At 43.7% G+C, this 16,677-nt stretch overlaps 2 protein-coding genes and 1 long non-coding RNA gene across 6 annotated transcripts in view; 1 reads left to right on the forward strand and 2 right to left on the reverse strand.

Moving 5' to 3' along the window:
* atrx (ATRX chromatin remodeler) overlaps nucleotides 1-4,954 on the reverse strand; it is a 36,613-nt gene extending 31,659 nt beyond the window's left edge. The window contains exons 1-7 of one of the 2 annotated variants that reach the window (XM_076032861.1): nucleotides 4,627-4,954; nucleotides 3,225-3,287; nucleotides 3,082-3,131; nucleotides 2,855-2,970; nucleotides 2,672-2,752; nucleotides 234-343; nucleotides 45-112 (exon numbers count right to left, since the gene is read on the reverse strand). In XM_076032861.1, coding sequence (XP_075888976.1) covers nucleotides 45-112; nucleotides 234-343; nucleotides 2,672-2,752; nucleotides 2,855-2,970; nucleotides 3,082-3,131; nucleotides 3,225-3,281 — 482 coding nt within the window. In that variant the 5' untranslated portion in view covers nucleotides 3,282-3,287; nucleotides 4,627-4,954. Of the gene's footprint in view, nucleotides 1-44; nucleotides 113-233; nucleotides 344-2,671; nucleotides 2,753-2,854; nucleotides 2,971-3,081; nucleotides 3,135-3,224; nucleotides 3,288-4,626 lie in introns of both variants that reach the window. The other variant, XM_076032860.1, reaches the window with a different exon arrangement.
* Nucleotides 4,955-5,935: 981 nt separating this feature from the next.
* Nucleotides 5,936-6,987, forward strand: LOC142892781 (uncharacterized). Its single transcript, XR_012927489.1, has 4 exons — nucleotides 5,936-6,283; nucleotides 6,363-6,419; nucleotides 6,511-6,615; nucleotides 6,717-6,987. It is a non-coding gene; the product is annotated as an uncharacterized LOC142892781 (long non-coding RNA).
* Nucleotides 6,988-7,149: 162 nt separating this feature from the next.
* Nucleotides 7,150-15,656, reverse strand: kif3a (kinesin family member 3A). Of its 3 annotated transcripts, XM_076032863.1 has the most exons (18): nucleotides 15,498-15,656; nucleotides 14,719-15,001; nucleotides 14,449-14,593; nucleotides 13,870-13,954; nucleotides 13,600-13,705; nucleotides 12,848-12,987; nucleotides 12,485-12,682; nucleotides 12,130-12,304; nucleotides 11,941-12,039; nucleotides 10,840-10,848; nucleotides 10,186-10,342; nucleotides 9,905-10,085; nucleotides 9,516-9,626; nucleotides 9,177-9,302; nucleotides 8,694-8,747; nucleotides 8,536-8,604; nucleotides 8,318-8,448; nucleotides 7,150-8,062 (listed from the first exon to the last, which is right to left on the reverse strand). In XM_076032863.1, exons 1-18 carry the CDS (start codon nucleotides 15,501-15,503, stop codon nucleotides 8,014-8,016), a joined length of 2,124 nt encoding a protein of 707 aa, XP_075888978.1. In that variant the 5' UTR covers nucleotides 15,504-15,656; the 3' UTR covers nucleotides 7,150-8,013. The 3 variants fall into 3 exon arrangements, with proteins under 3 accessions (XP_075888978.1, XP_075888979.1, XP_075888977.1); XM_076032864.1 differs by lacking the exon at nucleotides 10,840-10,848; XM_076032862.1 differs by lacking the exon at nucleotides 10,840-10,848 and having other exon boundaries at nucleotides 11,932-12,039.
* Between the last annotated feature and the right edge of the window lie 1,021 nt (nucleotides 15,657-16,677).

Here is a 16,677-nt window from a genome sequence, read left to right on the forward strand (position 1 = left end):
GTATATTTAAACTTTAATTGATGAAACTGTATCATGTTGTGCACCTGCACTGCTCATCCATCCCGTCGGCGTCTTTGTTGATGTCGTCGCTTGTGTAATAATTGTAGCAGGACTGAAAGGGGAAAGCAGAGGCCGTGCGGTCATTTACACGCGACAAACGGAGGACGGGAATGGATGCAGAGGTCAGGGGGGCATGCGAAATGAGTCCAGTGCGTGCGTTTTTACACCTCTACCTTGCAAATGAGCACTTTGAGAGCAGGATGCTCGAACACGGAGTTGCGCAGAAACTGGTTGACCTGTTTTCCGCAGGCAGTGCAGCTTACTTTCTTCTGCAGGGTGTCGTCTGTCGGAAAAAACCAAAGAGCCTGTCAGCCGCTGCCTTTCTTTGTACATTACTGGCTAAACTGATTTATTGTGACGGCGCATGCACTTTTTCACCCACTTCCTTGACAGTAAACAAGCCAATGCGTATCTGTGCTGTGACAGTATCGGTGAGCCTCGCGGCGCTTACATGCACAGCTCAAAATTTGGTTTTCTTATGTAATCGGACTTCTCTCCTCGTCCCCGTGTACATGCGGCTGAGAAAATCGAATTACTGAAGGGAACGTGTCCTGAGTCTTTAAGGCGTGTTAATTTCCAGTTAAATCGTTTCGTCACACAATAACAAAACTACTGCAGCGCAATACAACACCGGTGTAATGTCCGTACTGGTCTTCAATTCAACGTCAGCGGATTGGTCAGAAATTCACAAACATACATAACATTTTACTGGCAATTTTAAAGTCGCGGGCCACAGCTACCGTAAGTAAGCCGTACATGTTAGTGACCTAAAAAATTTAAAAAAAGAAAAGAAAAGAAAATATGGCATATGCAAATTTGCATCAAGCTAGGGCTGCAACAATCAGTCGTAAAGACATAAATTTGTCGGATCACACTCCGGCCGCCACATGCTCATTTGTACCTGCAGTGCAGTACTGAGCGCTGAGGGTGGCAGTGTCGCTCGTTGTTTACGTCCTGCAAAGAACAGAGAAGAAGAAGAACGGCTTCTTCTCTGAAAAGGCTCGAAAACTCTGACCCAAAGTTTCTAAAGTTGAGGAATATTTCAAAGAAAATGAAGCAGCGAAACAAACTCTGCGAAGCTAACCGAGCATTCCTTGGCAGCACTATAGCGATACGCCCACAACTTAAACGCCGACACCCCGGAGTCGCTTGTATCGTCACGCATCGCAGAGGAGTTCACAAATAACATTGAGGATAGATATTTCATAGCTGTTTTTTTAAATGACATTCTTATTTGTTAATTAATCAACAGCCTATGACGCAAGCACATCATGCGTTTTTTTTGTTTGTTTTTTTGCACGTGGGGAAATCATGGAAGGAACTGCTTAGTGAACAATGGTTCTTTACGGCAGTAATTAGTGAATTGCAGCCCCTGTCAATACTAGCGTTTATACTGAATTGTAACACTCGGTCATTCATCACCTGTGTTAGTTCGGGCACATTAATTTGATATCTAAGTTGTAAGAAATAGGTTGAAGGTATTTAACTGTGATATACATTGCATATAACTTTTAAATTGTGAATGACATGCATGATATTTTACGTGGAAAAAAATACCAACTATGTCACAGATAAATGCTTTGTGTGTCGTTATTTTGACACATTTGTTTAAGTACAACAGTATAACACAGGTGTGAAAATAAAGAAAATAATCGAAATAATAATCGATAGATTAGTCGACAACAAAAATAACCGTTAGTTGCAGCCCTATGTCGAGCTGGACTTCAGTCGGGAGCCAGTAACATGTTACGTATGTTTGGGAACTTTTTGACGCTCCACTGACGGCGGCGCAGCAGCTGTTTCGATGAGGAAACTGATGGTGATTTGGAGGCAGACAACGGCGTGTGCTGTTGGAGGGCTACAACAAAACCATGTCTTTGATTCTACACTTTGTGCCGTCACCGTGGCGACTGACCCGGACCCCTCGTTCTTGGTGCATACGGGTCTGGTGAACAGACTGGTGGGAGAGGGTGTGGAGCTTCAGTAAAAGCACTGAAACGTATCTGAGACTACTTTTATTGGGTTGATAAATAAAAGTAGAACACACAACGGTAATTAAAGAGTTTCAAATACATGATGCGAGACAATTTCCGAGTAACGTGCGGATCACTTGAGAAACTTGTGAAGGTGTTTAGAGCCGTCAAGAAGTAACTACGAGCGCCAATTCCACTCCAGGTGAGATGTGCCATTGTTCTGTATGAACTGGCGAGTTGTACAGAGCACCGTGTCATTAGAGAGTCTTTTTGGAGAGCACAAATTAACTGAAAAGGGTTGCGAACTGCTTCTGCAAAGGAATGCTGTTCTCAGTTATACACAGACTCGTAAAAGCGCCACACGTTGAAGAAGCTTGTGTGCCTTGAATGTTTTTTTTAAACACTGCGCTAGCCCGTGGCGCATGTGCATTGTCCCGTTGAACTCCGACTAAGGTGAATACAAGAGAGAGAAATTCAAATTCCGATGGCATCATCTGGGTGTCTTAATCGGAGTTCTCTAATTCCGATTTTAGTGGGACCAACGCGTTTACATGCACTTCAGTTGTCCAGTCAGAGTCTGACAAAGGCAATAATTTGGTTTTCTCAAGTGCCATGTAAACGCAGTGAGGGTGCATCACCTGAGGGTTTCTTTTTGAAGTCCACTCTCAGCTTCATGGCCCCTTTGTTTTCGTTGCCGGCTGGCCGCATCACTAAAGTGCCTGGTCCAAAAAAAAAAAGAAAAAAAAAAAGTTAAATAACGAGACGAAGCAACGCATCCCAACATTGCATCCTTGAGTAAGCAACACCTCCATGTTTCTTACCTTTGGAACTGTTGCCTGTGTCTGAGAGGTCGTCAGACGTGACGGCTTCGTTGTCGCTCTCCGCCGACTCCTCTGATTTGGCCACATCAGTGTGCTTCATTGCAGTTGTGCACTTCCTAAAATAAGTACGCAAACACTGAGGGTGTTATGAGGTGCGCCACAAGGGAACTCAGCCAAAAGAAACAACATGAGCGACGCTCAAGAAAAAAAAGCAACTGCTTACTTACCTCTTGTTGCGAGAAGAGGAAGGCTTCACAGCTTCAGTTGAGCTGCCAGGCTGCTGATGAGATGAAAATATACCCAGTGTGAATGCATTTGTTGTTGAGCTCTAGGACAGGTGAAACTGATGCCAGGCTGCATGCATGCTTACCTCCTCCCCCGTTTGTGCCATTTGGTCCTGGTTTGGTGTTGTAAGCGGCAGACTCATTTTTACCTGGAAACACATTCACAAATTTAATAACTCGGAATCTATGGCTCAATTACACAGGCAAAAGTTGCACATTTTAATACAAAGCAAAACAATATATTTTTTTGCACACAAGAGACAAAAGCAAAGTGCATGCCAGGGACGTAAAAAGAAACAAAATTAAAAACGGTCCCCAAACGGACTTGCAATTCCTTTTTGCAGAAAATGAATGGCTGGTTGGATGTACCCAACCACCCATTCACGGCAACCGTTTCATAACATCCATGTAAGCAATACCAACAACATAAACCCCAGTATTCAGAATCAATCGGATCAGGCAAAACGACACAACGCAAGAAAAAAACATTTTTAGCATATATATTAATTTATATTGTATATGCATTTTATTTTTATTTTATTTTTCAAATAAAACTAGCAAGCTCTCCGGTGAGCATGCGAGCGAAACGCCACTCACACATCCATGCTCCTGAGACGCAGGGCGCCGCTGTTTATTTTGCTGTTTTGCGTCATCACAATGTGCTGATTAGATCGCTATAAGCTGCGTGGAGCTATCACTCGTCTCCGCCAGCAGCGGCAGGCCGGTATAGTGGGGGGTGGGGGGGGAAACAATTCTAAATCAACCGTTAAAAAATACACTACAATAAAGAAACACATCAAACAAGCAACACAATGATTTGCTTTGTCTCTACGTGCTTGTTTTTTTTTTTTCCCTGGCCCCCTCAAACACAACCACCGCCGCCGCTCTCTTGTGTTTTGACAGCTCCGGACCTGGAACCATCAGGAGAGTCATGTTTATGCTCGCTGCTATTAGCGAAGCTAAAGTTGAGACCACCGATAAATGCCAAGCCACGTTGACAAGGGCATTTCAGGCGGGCAGCGCACACAGGGAACTGTGCACGAAGCATGCATCCGGGGGTGGCAGTGGCGGAGAGGGGAGGGGGGGGATGCATCCACAGGCCTTCCTTGTTTCTAGCCAAACCATGGCACCAAGTTGCAGCAGCAGCAGCGCGGTACCCGCGAAAATGCCACGGCTCCCAGCCAGCAGCAGCACTGGTGCAACGTTCAATTCAACGTACAATTCACACCGGGATAAATGTGAACTGGTGTCAGCGGACCCGGCAGACAACCTGGCATCGTGCGGCGGCTCCCTCGGGGAAGCCGCCGCGCGTGCCAACTTGAATATTGCCGGCTCGCGGAGAACAAGTGCGGCGCCGTTAGCCTAGCCGGCTAGCCAGCTAGCAGTCTGGCAGCGACGGAGCTCCCGCGCCGCTAGCCCAGGTAGCAACTGCACTCATTGCAAAGAAAAATGGCCCCAAACAAACCGGCTTAGCAGCAGCGCACCTACCGGCTTTTCGCTGTCCTCATTTCTCGATTTGGAGAGAGACGTTTTGACCGCGACGCGCGGTGCGAGTCGGGTGTCTACGACGGCACAGAGGCAGGAATGGCCGCGGTATATTCACACAACTCCGGTCAGGGCAGACAAAAGAAAGAGACCATCTTGCCGGATGGCTGTAGACGCAGTAAAATGGCGCATATAGCCTAAATCCTGTGAGGTTTCCTATTGGCTGGCTGCTCTCCCGACGTTAGTGGTTCAAGCCAGGTCCAGGCTAACTGGGTCTTGGCCGAGGAGAGAGTGCTTTCCTCCTGCTCGTCAAGTCAAGTGATGCTTGTTCACCTGCTGACACGGTGGAACGCCGGGGAGTTTCATTGGCGTGCTGACCTGGTGGAGATTGGCAAGCAGCGTTGCAGTTGCACCCAGATCACCCACGGCTCTTATGACTCTATGGACAATCTCAAATAGAAGAAATTTACTTCATTATTTCTACCATTACCATTACTACCAGTATTTCATTTTTGTGTACTGGTGTAAAAAAAAAATATATATATATATATATATATTAAATTAAATTAAAAAAAATAAATAAAATAAAGCTCAGGAATTGTATTGAAAATGGATGGATGGATGGTGTAAAAAAAAGTCCCTAAGAGTCAAGACACAATGAATGTAAAAAATAGACCTGTGGTAATGATGTTTACCTTTTGTTAAAGTCAGTATTTAAAAGTTATCATCAATCAGTACTGTACTTTAATGTCACTCTAACTCATTTTTTTTACATGTAAGATGTGTAGCATCTGAGAATTTGTGTATTGCTTTATTTTTATTACAATGATTGGAGATTACATTCTATTATAGTGACCAAGGTTTTTGGTTTTTTTTTACAGGTCAACTTAGCAGAAGACTATTTCTTTCTTTCTTTTCCATTTAAGAGATTTTAAAGTTATTTTCGAACAACTGAAACGTGTCAAATAGATATTATTTCATGCATGATGAAACATGATGAGTGACCTCTGAGAAGCCCTTCCGAACACACCCCGATGTCTTGCATCAGTCAGGGTTTTCTCCTCTCCAAAGGTTTGATGAATGATTATACGTTTTGAAAATCACCTCAAACACACACACCCACACACGCACACCCACACGTCATCCTACTCATACACAGTGACTTTGCCCAGTCAGAATTTTCAGATGTGAGGTTATCCACAGGAAAGTCCATCAGAGCGAGTTGGTGGAAAACATTAGGTCCCGATGTGGCACTACAGTATATATGGTAGTATTTCCTCCTGTGATTTCCTTTGCTGACACAGTTTAGATTATCAGATAAAAGTCGTGAATCTAGCGGAAAGAACTTGTAACCTTTAGTCCTTTTTTGGTGTCTTCCTCCTTGTGGTGTCATGGTTTCTCGCAGTGAAGACAGTATAAAAGTGACATGCAGCGTGCAGCATACTCATTGACTCATAGCATTCCAGCACTCTTGGCACACAACTTTTTTTTGATGATTATGAAGCACCTGCAGACTCTTGCAGTCGTCATGATGACCACAGCGATGGTCTTGGCGGCACCGCTCTTTTCAACTGAAGGGCCCAAGGGGACCATCGACGATAACGACTTTCTGAAAGAACAGATATATCGTGAAGCGAAAAGGATGCATGAAAACACACCGGTGAGAAAACAAGTGGGTTCGGGGGGGGGAACTGTCAGTTTGTTTGATACTTGTGATGCTAACGATCTTCACTTTTCAGAAACATGAGCTGCGTTATATCGTGACGAAGCCGTACATTGAGAGGCCACCTTGCAACGTATGTTTAAAATCTGTCATCATTTCTGTATAATTCAATCTCAAATTTATTAAAGATTGCAATGTTTTGGTTACTTATTCAGTTTACACAGTTTGCAGATAGAAACGAGGAGTTTTTCTGCAAAGCTGCTCTTGCTCTGAGGGAGGATGCTGCCGTAAATCGGAGTTTGATTCGTTTGCTGCGGACATATAACAAGGTAATGAGTCCACTTTGAGAATTTTTGTGATGTGACAATGGTGTTGTGCTGTATGCTGCTGATCTGCGTGTTACTTAACAATGTCGCACTTAATCTTTCAGAATAATACACAATGCACCGTGAACAGCAGTTACAAATTTGACTTAGACAGTCTTTTGAAGGACATCATGTCATGCTCCAAGTAGTAAAGATTCCCGGGAATGTTGGAGGAGTCAGAGGAACCCGTCAACACTGTTTTTGTCTTATTTATTTGTTTCATGTGACATATTTATTCTAATTTATATAAAAATGCCATATTTATTTTCTTCCTAATTTTGTTCCAAGTGATTGTAGAAATGAATCAATAAATTATGACATTACATTTTTACAAAGAAAAAAATGTTTGGTACTTCTCCTTTTATATTTTAAATATCTCAAACTCACTCTTTTTTTTTTTAAATTCTCACAAGCGCTATTATGTGTCATTACTATCTTCATTTTAAAAGGTATTGCGATAATTCTTGTACACGGCAAGAAGACAGAGTAGCAAGAGTGTGAGGTAAAACATGAAATAATTTAATAAATAAAATATCCAGGCATGGTGAATGTAAACATTTTACATACAATATAATACAAAAAAAAGCCAGTGTGCCTCCACTACAGAACACCTTAAAATTAATCTCATGCGAGTGCATCATAAGGCAAACCGTATCTAGAAAGGAATAATAAAAAAAGACATTAAGGACTTGTACTCCCAGACAGCTCCTACAGAAGAGAGTTTGCATGCATTTGACTATTTTTGACCTAAAGTATAAAAAGCATTTTACAGTAACGTGATTCTAAATAACCTCCTTTCTTCCATCGCTTCTATTGGTGTTTTTTCCACATTTCTTTCCATGTTTGTAACGATACAACTGTACTTGGAGGGGCGAAACACCGGCTCTGCAACTTGTGTTCCGAGGCGATATTTCTTCAGTTTATAGTGACATTAATTAAAGTATTCATTGAAGTCATGAAGTCATGTTTACTCTAAAACATTTTTCAGTTTTCTGGCCATATTCCTCATGATTAAGCCAGAGAAATAAGTTAATGGCGAATGAGTCAGTCTCCTCGAATCTAGCAAGGTGCTCAGGTTAAATACAAAATAAAACAACACCGTCACTGCTGTAATGTGCCTCAAAGCAACATTGACACGTGGTCACTAAATCATCATACAAGCATTTGGTCCTCTTGATCGTGAGGTCTTAATCCTATCAAAGGTGCAGCTACTTCTTCACATCGACAACCTTCTATGAGCATGACAGCGTTTTCAGAGAATCCTCACAATAACGTTCAGCAATGACACTCCGATGCCCTTCGTTCCTGCAGAAAAACACTGACGCTGCAGTAAAAAAAAAAGCATGCTCCTCTCGCTTTTCTTCACTGCAGGAGAGATTCAATCACAGAATCGAGCTTCGCAGATCTCTTCCTGTGGAAAGATGGTTACATGCAAACCGTTATCGACATGTTCAGGACATTTTTATCATTGCATCATTATTTCTCAGTACTGGCCCCTTATCTTCGCAGCCATCATGTGAATATCTAATCCAAGAAGGCTGATTCATAATCAGAGCAGCGGTGGCAGATGAGTGCAAATAAAGTGTGTGTGAAATCTAGATGTAAACGCATTCAAAGGTGAATCTAGTAGAAAAAGTGTGCAGCGAACTGAGAGGCAGATCAGCACCTTCGCCCCGTCTTGGGTCGGCCACTCTTGCCACTTTTCGAAGTCCCGGGCCGCTCGAGTTTCATCAGCGACTGCTGCATGCTCTCCTCCGTGTAGGCCAGGTACACGTGGGAGAGGTCCACCTCGAAGGGCTGCAGGAGACACAAGGACAAGCCAATGGGTCACCCATCGCAGAGACAGGAGCAGCTGCAGCTGCAGCGGCCGCGCAGCAAACTCACGTCTTTTTCTTTCTTGTCCGGTGCGGGCGTCTGCTTCCTCATGTTGTTGCCGGTGTAGGCCACACATTTCTGAGAGAGAGCACGCGTCAAAGTAAAAAATGTGAAATGTGCAAAAAAACGCAAGTTAATGTCACGGAGAAGCACGAGTGGGTACGCACCAGCTGCCACTCTCCAATGTCTTCATTCCAGTGGACGTAGTTCTCTATCATCTCCTGCAGAGCAACACACGAGGAATTGTAAAAAGAAATGGCCCGTGCATTTCTTTTGAGTGTGCAAGCGCTTTCAGGTATTTTGAGGTTTTATCTTGAATTTTCAAAACTCATCTTCCTTCTATTTTTGCTTGCGGGGAGCGCGCCGCAAGCCACGACAAGAACTTTATCAATTTTCAGTGAAGCTAACTTGGTTATCAAATCATTTAGTCAGTTTCCACCTCAGTCGACAAGGCCTTGACCGCAGCAGTTGCGCTCTGAATACGGCGTGCTCATCGTGTCAAGACAAGAGTCTGTTTTTCACTCATGCGCTTGTCCGCATACATTTTTGGGCGCCCAAAGCCTGATCAGTGACAAAAAGTGAGAGTTGGAATGATGGGTGGGGGGTTGGACTGCTGTGGATGGAAGCAACACACACACACAGACAGAGACCTGGTATTCCTGGGGGATAAAGTTATCTATGATGAGCATCTGTAGCCGCAGCTCTCGGCTCAGCTGGCGAATGTTCTCCAGGAGGCCCTCGATCTCCCGGTGATGCTCCTGCTGCAGATCTGCCATCTGTGGGGCAAACAACAACCTTCAGTGACCTAATCAGATTAGAAGTGAATAGATAATGGGTTGAGATAAAACAAAACTGAAAAAGGGGGTCGACAAATTGTGCTTTGAAAAATAAAAACGACCTCGGTGCAGCATGTACGCTGCGGTTCATGTTACCCTGACGTGGCTCCTAAAGACGCGACTGTCCTCGGAGCTCCTTGGAGCGGTGCTTACCTCTGATTTGGCGGCCATCAGCATGGTCCACACTTTCTTCAGCTTCTTGGTTTTGCCCTGAGCCTCCTCCTGCAGGCTGGTGTATTTCTCTTCAATGTCCAGGCGCTCTTGCTGTTGTGACACGGAGAGGGATCAGAGTCTTGCAGAGCCTATTTTAGTGACTCTGAATGTCTGAAAAGTAGTCAATCTAAGCCAGGGGTGGGCAAACTTGTTAGTGGTGGGGCAACAATGGGTTCTAAAATTGAAATACAGCTATTTTCTAACTTACTATTAATATAATTTCTTCAAGTTGGGCGGGCCGGATTAAAAAGCCTAACGGGCCACATGTGGCCCCCGGACCGTAGTTTGCCCACGCCTGATATAAACCTTCCCGACTGTCTGTTTCTCACCTCTTTCTCCTCCAGCTCCCTCCTCAGCTGCTCCGCTCTCCTGCGACGCTCCTCCAGGTCGTTGTTGGACTCTTGCAGGAGCCTCTCTTGCTCCTCGGCTTTGGCCAGCAGATCCACGCCACCGACGATCACCTTCTTCTTCAAGGCCGACAGCTTGTCCAGCAGAAGGTGATGTTCCTGCCTGGGGTGGGGTGGGGGTTGGGGGGCGTGTATCAAAGAGTGCTGCGACCTCCCGGCAAGAAGAAATCCCCCAACAGATGACGCGGCGTCAACAAACTCACTGCGCTTTGAGAAGGTCCTTCTCCCGCTTCTCCAGCTCCGCCCTCGCCTTGTTCCTCTCCTCCTCCTCCATGTCCAGTTTGGCCTCCAGGGCCTTCCTCTCCTCCTCGATCTTTGCCTGCATCTCCACCATCTTGTCGGCAGAGACCTTCTTCTTCCCTTTGACACAAAGCCAACCAAGGACTTTTATTACATGGACACGCAGCTCTCCACTCCCGCTCAACCATGTGTTTTGTCAGCGTGATGGTTAGGGAGCTTAAAATAGGTTCTGTCCGTTCAATGCTGAGGGTTGTGGGGGGGTTAAGCAGCATCAGTATTAGTATGCATGACCTTGATTTTACTTTCTTGCACAAACTTCTAGGCCTTAGCAAATTTTTACTCGCTGCTGCAGGGAGTGTTAGTGTCACCCGGTTTTTACAGGACGACTCAGCGGCGATAGATACGGAGGGTGCGGTGGCAGACGTATGGACACACACGGTGATGTTAGCGGTGATCACGCAGTACAGGTTGTTTTGTTTTTTGTTTTTCTTTCATCACCCTGCGCAGTTAATCAGCGTTAGCTCCTGAGCCCGCAGCGGCCGCTTGGGGATAGATCGTGTGAATAGGAACAGCGATGGCACACAGAACAAAAGAAGAACGGAGATTCATACACCAACCTCTTTCTTCTTGATTTAAGAAGTGAGTGATGCAGAGAGCCAGAGAGGATGATGAGAGAGAGAGGGAGAGGGAGGGAGGGAGAGGAAAAAGAGAAAGAGAGGGACAGAGGGAGGGAGAGAGAGAGAGTGAGAGAGAGAGAGAGAGAGAGAGACACAAATGGCGACACATTATCGAGTGATCTCCAAAATCTTTGCACTCTACAGTGTGGGGCACCGCCACGATGACACAAGTGGCGGAAAAATAAAGTCATACAACGGAAACGCTAAAATGACTGTTGAGGGACATTTTTGGAAACAAGCTAAATGAGTCCGGACGAGTGTGACAAAGTACACTTCCCAACGCGCGCGCGCGCACACACACACACACACACACACACACACACACACACACACACACACACACACACACACACACACACACACACACACACACACACACTTTCTTCTTCTCAAAACTGGGTCAGCTGTCACCAAAGGGGTCCTTGAGGAAGGTCACTTCATTTCAAATTGAACTGGCTACTACTGCATAAGAAATTGGTCTCTGGTGAAAATAAAAACAGCTCTTTAGAAAATATGTATATGATTTGAATGAAGACATTAGATGTGTGTGTCTGAGTGTCCTATCAATCACAAAATGTTCAATTCATTAGACTGCAATCTTAAATGGTGAAGCTTTTAAAGCAACCTCTACATATGGACAAGTTTTCTCTTGCCTAAACAGAAGTACAGCCGATCACCTGACCAACTTGTAGAGAGGAAACAAGAATGACGCTTCAAAAAAAATCCCCTTGCAGAAGAAAGGCAAAGACGTTACTTATTGCTGAGCAAACTGGCGGCAGGTCTTTGCACAGTACGCAAGGGGCTTGTGAGTCTACCAAGGCAAAGAGGAATCATTTTAAGAATACACCACTAACCACAAAGGGAACGGGGGGAACTCCATACATTGTAACATTGCACTTTAGAGAAACGTTGACCTCATACCTAGTGACTTCCACAGAAATTATTAGTGACTTGCGGTTCAGAAATCGCACTGATAAGAGAGTGGCGTCTGCCTGCACAGAGTTGACAGACAATGTCAGGCGATTGCGAAACAAGGTTTACCCCTTCGTCTCCTGTGGCCGTCTCCCGCCTCGGCTCCTTCGTCCTCGCCCTCGTCCATCTCTTCTGACCCGCTGGCCTCCGAGCCCGAGATCTCTTCGCCTGCAATCGCACAAAGGCGCATTTCAAGGCGTCCGTTCCCACTTACTGGTTGCACGTGCACTTTGAACGGCCGACCGTCCAGCTCTTTACCTTCTTCCAGTTTCTTTTTCAAGTCCTCGATCTCCTTCTGAAACTGCCGCAGCAGAGCGTCCTTGGGGTCCTCGTTGATTCGGGCCTTGTTCTTGATGTTTTTAGCTCTGTTAGCGTAGCGCAGGGTGCTAATGGTCTCGTCGTAGTTGTAGTCTGCAGGGCCTATGTTGGCGCACTGGTGGGATGGACGTTTCGGCAATTAAAACATTTTTTTAATGGATGAGGCACAGAAAACTGGCATCCCACTGCTCTCTGAAATTAAGTGGTTTGTTTTTTTTGTCAGGCTCTAAGCACCAGAGCACCAGAGCCACTTCGCACACAAGTTCCTGTTCCGGAACTGTTCTCAAACTCTTACCATCATGGTTTTGGAGTTTCCTCCGAGGGAATCCTGCAGCAGACGGGTCAGTTTGGAGTTCCTGTATGGGACGTGTGTGCTCTTGCCGTCGACCAGGGCAGAGATGACGTTCCCCAGTGTGGACAGGGAGAGGTTGATCTTGGTCGCTTCCTTCAGGCGCTGACCGGTAGCTCCAGTCTTCCCCTGCCTCTCTGATCCCTGGAGGGCAGAGAGGCGGAGAAATGGTTGGTCAGATGAACTGTGACGACTAACAACACATGAAACATGAGTCTTGATCTTCATCCGGCGCCTTTCAAAAAGGTCTGCGGAATGCATAATTATCTTTTTTGATAGAATTTCTACTTTACGACCGCAGATACTTACTGCAAGATCCACCAGGTGAAGTTTTCCCATGCACACATGCTGGTTGCCATCTAGGCCTTTCTCACTGCGCTCGATGGTGATGGTGAAGATGGCGTGCGAGCGGGAGCTGTGCTCGTTCATGTTTGTGGCGCCAACAGACCCTGAACGTAAGAAAATAAGCATGCCAGGCAATAATTCACGCTGAAATAATGGTACACATTTTGGAATAAAAATATTAAATGGTTATTTTTTCTTTTTATCAATTTTATCATCTGAGGTCACATATTAAACACATTTTTTTCAGATCTTGATATACGTTTGCCTCTGATCATTTTTGTGGTTGTGAGTTGAGCCTGCACTTCATTTTATACAGGAAATGTTAGTGGTTGGGCTTTTACATTGTGACGGATGTAATCTGATCTTGAGATGTCTTGTAAAGGAAATGTTTTTTATTATCGGTTCCTAAGGAAAGCGTGACATCGCCCAGTTAAGAAAAAATTCCGCACATCGGGTCAAAACCAGTTTCATCTACTATGGTTTTTTTGACCCAAAGCATCCCGTGAACTCACTGTGACATCAAGGTACCCTGCAATAAGATCAAGGAGGAGTTGGTTCATCGAAAGACATGTTTGAGCGTAAAAAAATATATAGTACGCAATTGCATGATTGTACATTTCCTGGTTAATGACAAAAATGTGTATTTTAAATGTAATTGTAAATTGGCAAAGACTGATAAACTCATGTTTTGTTTTGTTTTTATGTTGTTTGCTTACTGTTTTTATGGCCAACCATCATAATCTTGTCCATGTCGTCAGCATTGTTCACAACATATCCAATCAGGTCTTTGATGTAAACGCCAACATCTGGTCTCTCTTTCACCTGTGAAGGATTTTTTTTTTTTTTTTTTTTTTTAAAGAGACACAATTTGACCTTGATGTTAATAAGATCCCCGACACTGAAAATGTTACTGTTGTTCAATATAAAGTTTCATTATTAATGTTGAATATCATGTTTCAGTGTTGACAATACAATTGTGTGTGTACCTCGAGTCTCTGTGTCTGATCCTTCCCCAACAAGTCCCGCACCTCCTCATTGTAAATCTCCAAATATGAAACACGAACCAGAAACCTGTAAAGTAAAAGTTACCAAAAAATTACAATATAAAACTGGGATAGTTCAACTTTAGCCAAAACAACTTGAGAAACAATATCCACTACAGTCTTCTGATCAGGAGCCACATCTGTGTTAGATGTTTCGTTAACACGGGACACTTTGGACCTGACACTTAGATGATACCAAACTAGCAGTGTGAAGACCACATTCTTCTGCTTTACTGCTCTTGGATGGAGTTCTTCTCTCCATGAAATACAAAAATGGGCCTCCAGGAACCTCCAACAACACAGTGGTAAGCACAAAATGGATTTATCTTTTCAAACCACACAACCATTTAATAAAATTACTTATAGCGATATGAACTTTTCTAGAACAAAGACAAAACTATAATTGGCTGTGGTTCAAAATGGGACCTGAGTGTTTTGACATTTAATGGTTGACTAAAGGGCATGAACTATGTCTATGTAAATAACAGTTGACCACACATCTGATAGTCAGTTGCTTTTTACCTAGTGTCATCCTCTGCTTTGGCGATGTGACCAAATATGTGGGCAAAGGAGTTGGGGATGATCCCTCTGAGTTCTGGCACCGCTCTCACACCCTCCATTGTGTATGTTTTGCCTGTTCCAGTTTGCCCGTATGCAAAAATGGTGCCTGGCAACAAATTTACACAAGACATTTGATGTTGAAAGGATAAGCAACAGAAAAGTGATCATAGAGAGGTTCTCCATCAGAGAAAAAAATAAAATAAAATAAAGTTCATGACACATAAGATATACCATTGTAGCCCTCTAATACTGAGTCAATGATGGGTCGGGCTGTGAGATTGTAGACATCCAGCTGCTTGCTGTCTGGTCCAAACACTGTGTCAAAGGTGAACATCTTGGGAGGCTCCTGAGATGCATCCAGTTTGTTCACTGTCACGGTGCCACGGATCTCGTCCACTACGACGGCCTGCTTGTTCCCCATCATCTTTTCTTTCTGGTTGAGGGGACGACATCTCACCACCACTTTGACGTTGTCGTTCACCTCTGGCTTTTCGGGTTTATCAAGCTTATTGCTCTAAAAAGAGAAAGAGAGGCGTGGCGAAGGACAAAGATTTCATATTATATCGACAAGAAATGCTTTACGTGGAGTCAGACGCTAACAGCGGTCCTTCAGCTACATGCTATCTTCAGCTACAGGTTTACTTCTTCTGGTATATGTTTGCGTCTTATTAGCCTTTTGCTTGGTTGCTAGGAGGGCATCGCGACTGACGTTATCTGTTGCCGTGCCAATTACATTAGCTACCTGAAGGCCGACCCGGCTGAAAAAATAGCAGTGTAATGTTATTTCTTTATGAACTGAATTGCCAAGCTGTCATTGTTAAACAATGTCTCGTGACCAATGTTCGCAGCAGTGTACATTCACCGGTGAGAAACATAGCAAGTGACAAATTTCGAATGCTAACTGGTTAGCATCACATCAGAGATTGAGCTGTAAAGGAAGGGAGGAGCAGTTAATGGGAGGAGCCCATTAACCAACAAAACACAATAAATATACCAGCTCCGTGACTTACCGGCATGTTGAGAACGCGGAAATGCTATTTTTTAATAAGGACTGGATCCTGTCCGCTGATGTTAGATATGTTCTTTTCGCGAGCCAAGCAAAATACGATCCGTCATTGGAATGCGTCGGATTTGTCGAAGTAAGCTATAGTGTTCACGTTCCCATGTTTCCGGTTTTCAAAATAAGGTTTAATTCCTCCAGAAAATAGTAGAAGACCAACAGATTATTCGTAGAGACACGATTAAAATAAATTGCACGTATACTTTGACGGCAAAATAGGATTACTAGCAATATTTAGAAATTACATCTGATGCAATACTGGAGAGGAGAATCACACTTTAATATTAGAATCTTGAGTTCACAATAGATATATAGATAGATAGATATAGACGTCAAACTTAATATTGTGGAAAATGTCCAATCTTGTTTTGTAAACCGGAAACTGTTTTATTTGGTTTAACTCGTTAACTTCTGCAAACTCATTCCCTTCTCACTATTATCTGGTTTTTAATGTACAGTAATTACGAATTTTCGTGGATGACGTGCATTGAAGTTAATGTCATGTTAATCCTACAATTGAAATCCATGTGGAAATTTTTCATAGTATATAATGTATTAATGAAGTTAATATAGCCCTTACATGTTCATCACAGACTGCTAAATCCCCAAGCAAACCCCTTAGCGCTCATTAACCCCCCTTTTCCTGTCACCCTTTTTGCATTGTGTGTCACATTCCTGCGAATGAATGCAATCCTGCTCACCCAAGTTCTCAGCGGGTTAGATCGCACAAGTTGTTTGTTTCTGTCTTCGATCCTATAGATAAATGAACCTATATATGTGTGTATTCTTAAAAAGAAACAAAATTCCATCCCTTTTATAGTATTGTAAATATGCTGCTACAAAGTTGGGGGATAGAGACAGCTGGAGTAATGCAACGAAAAATCAATGGGTAAAAAATACCAATAAAATCTCAAGGATTACGATTTGCAAAACCTACAGTACATGCAACACGCATATTACTGCATTAAAAAACAATAATACATCCCCAATTATGTTGACAAAATACTTAATGAAAATTGTGTACTGTGCATTATTTTTGACTTGAGAGTTCTTTAAACTTAAGATAATAAGAAGAAAGAAAATAAATCCTTCTGCACTTAGTGCAATTTCAGATGCAATATCCTGAATCA

This window comes from Nelusetta ayraudi, unplaced genomic scaffold (assembly GCF_046127955.1).
Source record: "Nelusetta ayraudi isolate G7.1 ecotype Tasmania unplaced genomic scaffold, CSIRO-AGI_Nayr_v1 ptg000039l, whole genome shotgun sequence".
Taxonomy (NCBI): Eukaryota; Metazoa; Chordata; class Actinopteri; order Tetraodontiformes; family Monacanthidae; genus Nelusetta; species Nelusetta ayraudi.

Bases quoted from the DNA above. Each gene is read 5' to 3' on its own strand.
- kif3a (XM_076032863.1), bottom strand. The intron at 14,594-14,718 runs GTATATCTTATG...ATTTGTTGCCAG, and splicing joins AGTATTAGAGGGCTACAATG to GCACCATTTTTGCATACGGG. The intron at 8,449-8,535 runs GTGAGTTTGCTG...TGTCTCCTGCAG, and splicing joins CGGACAAGAAAGAAAAAGAC to CCCTTCGAGGTGGACCTCTC.